The following is a 6,437-nucleotide window of genomic DNA, read 5'->3' as shown; positions in this document are numbered from 1 at the left end:
GCAGGAATCCGGCACCGTTAGGGGAGAGGAGCACAACAGCTCTGGGCAGGTCACCAAGCCGCAGTAAATTTGGCCTTCCTAGGAGGACAGGAGAGGGGAAAAAAAAAGGATTGTCAGCATTAACAAGGTCCAGACGGGGCTGTATGATCCCCACGTTGGGGCGCCAGCACTTCAAATTGCAGATATAAATCATATAGTCCATCCTCAAATATCACCGACCATCTAGCAACTGATGAAAGCTGAAAATCTCCATCCTGTGGGGTACAGCACGGTGGCTGGTGTCCTCTCCTAGCACCAATTGCCAGTCTACATGCTTGTGAGTGGAGCCGTCTTCCCCAAAAATGCTGGAGGCAGTGCCTTGTTCTCAGGCATCGTTAGTGCTACCAGATCTTAACCAGCCACCTGTAAACTCTTTGTAGCACCCACCAGTTTGAAATGGCACAAGAAGCTTTTCTCTGACATCTCCCAGGACAAGGACCTGGAGGACACAGGTGGAAAGGGGAAGCATGAGGCTGAACCCAGACCCAGGTCCACGCTGAGTTCTGCCCTCCCTCTGTGTTGGGTTATTCGGTAACAGCAGAGCCAAGCACACCAAGACACGGGGTTGAAGGCTGTGGATGGATGCCCAGATGAAGACCTTCTTCCACTGGCTTGGTGGTTAATTGGGAAAACATCATTGCTGCAGTGATTCAAGCTGAAATCCACGGGCCAAGGCCAGTCTTGACCTCAGCAGATCCCAGTATCACTTCAGTCAATGGATTTCCATCTGTTTGCTGCAGGGCTAAGTTTTTGCTGCTTGGCAGAAGGGTAAAACAGGATGTTCAGCAGCCCAGCAGCAGCCAGACCTCAACTGCAAGGTCCTCTTCTCCATGCAGCAATTTTCTTTGGGGTATCCCCAAGCTCTCAGTCAATCAAAACCAAGCGGTTAACCATGGATTTCCTTCAAAAACCAAACCACAGCAGCTTCTTCTGCCATCAGGAAGCCAAGACGCTGCACAGGAGATGTGAAGAGGTTGAAGAAAGTCTGTTAAATGAGAGGATCTGGTGGAGGTTGCTGCAAACCAAACCCTGCCCTCCACTTGAGGACTTCCATGGGGTCCAGACCTGCAGGGAGTGGGATTTGGCCACGCAGCCTCTTCCTTCTTTCTCCTTCTGACCAGCAGCTCCCAGCAAAGATCTGCCTCAGGCGGCAAGGAGCAAACGTCATTAAAAGCAGGATTTATCCCACAGTCTCTGGTCTCGGGGTGGTTTTCAAAGAGGTTTACACCAGCTGTTCACGCAGCTGTTCTAGCAGCTGACAACATCAGACACAGCCCGACGAGGCCCCGCCGCTGCAAGGCTCCACAGCCACCCTTTTATTTCCCCTTTCCTATCCAGACCATTAACCCGCCCAGTAAACAGAGCCTGAGCGAGATCCAGTGTCGCCGAGAGGAACACGAGGGTCCGCAGGCTCCCAGGGATGGTGGCGGATGGGGTGGGAAAGCAGGGCCAGGTGGGCACCTACAGCTGGGTTCGAGGGCTCCTTCCTGGTGTTTGAACCCCAGCCTGGTGGTCTGACATCCCCATTGGGGTCCATCAGAGAGGAACCAGCCTCAAAACTGTATAATTTCTACATCTAAGCTATTCCTAGCTCCGAGACGTGCACAAGCACCAAAGGCTCAGACCAGCTATCCTGGTATCACAGACACTTTGCTATCGGGCAGTTTGGGTTCTCTCACCCCTTTCTCTTTCCTGGCCAAACATAGTCAAATTATTTGCTGCAAGCAAAGCACAGAGTAGTGGAGCCTGGTCCCAACCACGGGCTCTGTACTGGGCAGTGAAAGCCATGTATGCAATCCCCTCCTTTTGTATGGCAGAGGCCGTAGCCACTGCGAGCACTTCCCCACAGCATCCAAGGCCAGCGTCAGCACTTTCTATCCCCCTTCCTCGCTCCCTCTCGAGGAGGAGGAGCTGCTGCATTTATCTCCCAACACTCAGCTCCTGGCACGCGTGGTCCCGCGCTTCGCACACCTTCCCCATTGCTGCTGGCCAGGATGCCTCGCACTTCCCAAGCAAAGTGTCAGGACTGAGTTTTCAACAGGTTTTTGCAGGATCCCAGCCTGCTGGAGAGGGCTGGGTAGAGTAGAGCCAAGCCCTGACTCAGGGCATTGCTGCAGGAGGAGGAACATCCTGGCAGACGGGTGGTGGATGGGCAAAAGCTTTTCACTGACAGCCTGGAAAACACATGCGTATCTCCAAGGCACAGCCCTGCGCAGGATGTCCTGGAGGGCTGGTGAGCACACTGGAGGAGTTTACAGATGAGAGCAGCTTCTGGTGCAGCCCAGCCATCCGGGTGCTCAAGTACGCCTCAACTTTGGGTTCAGCTTCCACTTAAATCCGAGCAAAGGGAATGAAGATCACCAGGCGCCTGCCCATCGCCATCCCTGATGGCCAAGATCTGCTGCAAATGCCACCATCTCTCTGCCGCTGTCTCCTGGCTCACAGGGGTGAGCTTCAGCCACGATGGAGGCACCACAAGACCCAGCAGTGGTTGGGAGCCACCAAATCCTTTCTGGAGTTCAGCTCAATCCCTCCAGCTCAACGCTGGGCTCAAAATCCTAAGAGCTTCTGAAACCCAAGAGCTGGCACCTCACATCCATGTTGCCTTGCAGGCACACCAAAGCTTCTCCGGTTTCACACACAGAATCACACAGAATATGAGGGGTTGGAAGGGACCTGGAAAGCTCCCCCAGTGCAACCCCTGCCACAGCAGGATCACCAGAGCAGTCACACAGGAACACGGCCAGGGCTTTAAGTGTCTCCAGACAAGGAGACTCCACAACCTCTCTGGGCAGCCTGGGCCATGCTCTGCCACCCTCACACTCACAAACTTTGGCCTCATCTTCAGCTTGAACCTCCTGTGCTCCAGCTTGGGACCATTGCCCCTTGTCCTGGCATTGGACAGCACAGAGCAGAGCCTGGCTCCTTCCTTCTGACACTGGCCCTTTCCAAATTGATCCCCATGAATGAGGGCACCCCTCAGTCTCCTCTGCTCCAAGCTCAAGAGCCCCAGCTCCCTCAGACGCTCCTCAGCAGGAGATGCTCCACTCCCTCCAGCATCTTTGTGGCCCTGCTGGACTCTTTCAAGCAGTTCCCTGTCCTGGTTGTCCTCTCTACTGGCCATCTGCCATGTGATGCCTCAGTGGGGCAGGTGGGATAGATGGATGCTGCAGGGACACTGGTCCTCGCAGCAGGCAAATGCACCCATTGGTGTGCTCAGTAGGGACATGGCTGTCCCCCTGCCCACCCTAAGGAATCCCAATGAGGTCCACCCAGAACTGGCTCATGGGATTTCAAGTGAATAAACCCACCTTTATAGCATCTTGTTCATGGACATTGGTAGCACACTCTGCTTGAGGTCAAGGCCACGTAACACACCCAGGCAGAGTTGAAAGCACCCAGCTCTGTGGTGGTCCTCAGTCACTGGGCAGGAAGGACCCAGCACTATTTCAGAAGAAGCTCCATCTCCTGCACTGATAACCTGACCCTGATGATCAACCATCCCACCATGGGCTGGTACCATCCAATGGTCCTCACAAGGTTTTTGACCTGGTGGGACATTGTTGGGGTGCAGGAGCAGACCCTCAGCCCTCCCCAGCTCCCATGGTAGCTTACGGAGCAGCTGCACTGCACACACTGGTTGGGCTGGCGGCTGGGAAAGAGCTCGCTGGTGGTGAACATCTCGCCTTGCTGGTAGGTCGTCCCATTGTACTGGCAGGACTTGATGGGCGCCCGGAGTCCAGAAGGGGAATTTGGCTCTGGAAAAGGTCATGAGAAAGCAGCAGGATGAGAACCAGCCCTTGCCTGGCCCCGATGTCACAAGGATGCTCAGCAGATTCCACACCAACCTGACCCAAAAGGACAAGAAACCCTTTACACACCATGGTTGTCATGAAGAAGTGGTCAGGGCATTGCAGAGCTTGTGGTGATAAACCTGTCCAAAAGCTTTTGGAGAGTGGGGCTGCCCTGAGCATGCTGAGTTCAGCACAGAGGAAAAACCTGGAAGTTTGAACTCCCCCACTGTGCCAGGGTGGTGACGAAGTCAAAAACCACTGTAAATTTGTGAAATTTGAAAAGAAAAAAAAATAGAAAAAAACCCTCTACTTTTAATTTTTAGCTAATTATTCATGGCAGAAGTCCTTTTTATCTACCTCCATCTGATACTGAAGGTCATTACATCCAGAGGAAGAAAAAAATCAATAATTTTGTTTAAAATATTCCCTTTTTCCTCCCTGTATCCAACACATTTTGCTGGCAGATGAGCTGAATAAAGTGCCAGCTTCTGCTTTGTCTCTGAACGGTGAACTGGCATTTTGTGGGGGGTGAGCTAGAGAAAGTGGTCTGGTAGAAAGCTCTTTTCCATCAGAATGACATTTTTGGGGGGGAAAAAGCAATGCAGGCAGCCCGAGCTGTCACTGCTGCCATGACCCAATGAGCAGAGCATTCAAGTGACTGCAGTTGAGGCACGTCCTGCAGGACCATGGCCATCCTGTCACTGCTCCCTGTGAGATGTCCACCTACCAAGGCAGCGTGGGCAGCATTGCTGGGGGTCCGTGACGGGGCTGGCACACTGCAGAGCTGGGCACTGGATCCGGTAGCACCTGATGTTAGTGTTCTGGGGAGAGACCAAGACAGTTTGGTGAGGTATGTGATCACCCCTGCACGAGGAGGAAGATCATAGAATCATAGAATTAAGAATGTGTTGGGTTGGAAGGGACCTTTAAAGCTCATCCACTCCAACCCCTGCACTCAGCAGGGACATTGGTACCAGATCAGATTGCTCACAGCCCCATCAAGCCTGGCCTTGAATAACTCCAGGGATGGGGCCTGCACCACCTCTCTGGGCAACCTGTGCCACTGATCTACCACCTCATGGGGAATAGCTTTTTCCTCATATCCAGCCTAAATCTGCCCTTTTCCAGTTTAAAACCATTACCCCTCGTCCTATCACTCCATGCCCCAGTGAACAGCTCTTCCCCAGATTTCTTATAGGCACCTTTCAGGTCCTAGAAGGTTGCTATAAGGTCCCCCCACAGCCTTCTCTTCTCCAGGCTGAACAACCCCAACTCTCTCAGCTGTCCCCATAGCAGAGCTGCTCCAGCCCTTGGATCATCTTTGTGGTCTCCTCTGGCCCCGCTCCAGCACTTCCATGTCCTTTTTGTGTTGGGTACCCCAAAGCTGGACGCAGCCCTGCAGGTGGGGTCTGAGCAGAGCAGAGCAGAGGGGCAGAATCCCCTCCCTGGCCCCATGGCCACACTTCTTGTGATGCAGTCCAGGCTGGGGTTGGTTTCTGGGCTGCAGATGCACATTGGTGGCTCATGTCCAGCTTCTCATCCCCCAGTACCACCAATGTTGGATGATAGCCCCATTATCACGATAGATTGTGCTGGTGTAGCTCACCCAGCCAAGGATGTCTCCATCCCTGGCTCAGACCCCATTGTCAACTAGCTCATGGTCTCATCTGGTGGACTTGGCAGTGCTGGGTTAACAGTTGGACTCAATGGTCTTAAAGGTCTTTTCCAACCAAAACCATTCTATGATTCTATGAAATTAGACCCCAGAACCAATCTGCTTCAAAGATGACAAAGCGGTGCCCCGACTCTGCGGCATCCCCACCACCTCCCATGGCACCTCTCAGGAGATGTGAGACGTGCCTCAGAGCAGCTGCAGCGGATGCAATACATCAGTCCCTGCGGCTCCAGGTAGGGGTGCCAGCTCTCGCCTGGGCTGTACTTCTTGCCGTTGAAGTCGCAGAACACATCCGGCCCTGAAAGTCAACCGGGAGAAGCTACATGAGAGAAAGGGATGGTCCTTGGGAGAGCTTTCCTCTCTTCATAATGAGAAGAGCAAGGACAGCTCTATGCCTTCATGCTGTCCCCTTTAAGTACCTGATGGCCACATCGCGCCCACCAAACCCCAAATGGAATACAGTCCCCAAAAGCCTTTTTTTTTTTTGGCCATGATTTGGTTTTTTAGGGTGAGACCCTAAAATGGTGACTCCTCCGGGCAAGCTGGACTCCCTTTGCAGGCAAGGAACTGAGTGGGTGTTCTTGAGGCAAAAATTAGAGTTGTCACTCTAAACCAGGTCAGTAGAAGTGCTCTTTGGAAGAGGGTCAGGTGGTTATTTCAGGGTGATGCTATGGGACTCAGCTTTCCCCAGAAGGGCTGTGAGTGGTGGGGGGGATAGGAGAGCCTGATTTTAGGAGACATTTTCACTGTTACCCAAAGAAAAGAAGAAGAAAACATACAGGACCATGCCCTGTACAGGACCAGGCTTGCCCCATCCCACCAGGCTCAGCCCCTTGGCTTTTCCAGGTTCAACGTGGCACTGGTCTGGCTGCAGTGGGTTGTGTTCTTCATTTATCAGGCTGTCCATGGGGACAGCAGGTCCACCTTTG

At 53.1% G+C, this 6,437-nt stretch overlaps 1 protein-coding gene across 1 annotated transcript in view; it reads right to left on the bottom strand.

Moving 5' to 3' along the window:
* The window catches only part of CHRDL2 (chordin-like 2), a gene marked incomplete at its 3' end in the record, with an annotated part of 17,080 nt that extends 11,140 nt beyond the window's left edge, over window positions 1-5,940 (bottom strand). The window contains exons 1-5 of the mRNA XM_010186006.1: window positions 5,928-5,940; window positions 5,694-5,806; window positions 4,561-4,654; window positions 3,655-3,797; window positions 1-78 (exon numbers count right to left, since the gene is read on the bottom strand). The exon at window positions 1-78 is cut by the window's left edge and continues 4 nt beyond it. Coding sequence (XP_010184308.1) covers window positions 1-78; window positions 3,655-3,797; window positions 4,561-4,654; window positions 5,694-5,806; window positions 5,928-5,940 — 441 coding nt within the window. The remainder of the gene's footprint in view (window positions 79-3,654; window positions 3,798-4,560; window positions 4,655-5,693; window positions 5,807-5,927) is intronic.
* Between the last annotated feature and the right edge of the window lie 497 nt (window positions 5,941-6,437).

The sequence above is a fragment of the Mesitornis unicolor genome, unplaced genomic scaffold (genome assembly GCF_000695765.1).
Source record: "Mesitornis unicolor isolate BGI_N332 unplaced genomic scaffold, ASM69576v1 scaffold24476, whole genome shotgun sequence".
Taxonomy (NCBI): domain Eukaryota; kingdom Metazoa; phylum Chordata; class Aves; order Mesitornithiformes; family Mesitornithidae; genus Mesitornis; species Mesitornis unicolor.
This window is presented reverse-complemented; position numbering and strand designations above follow the sequence as displayed.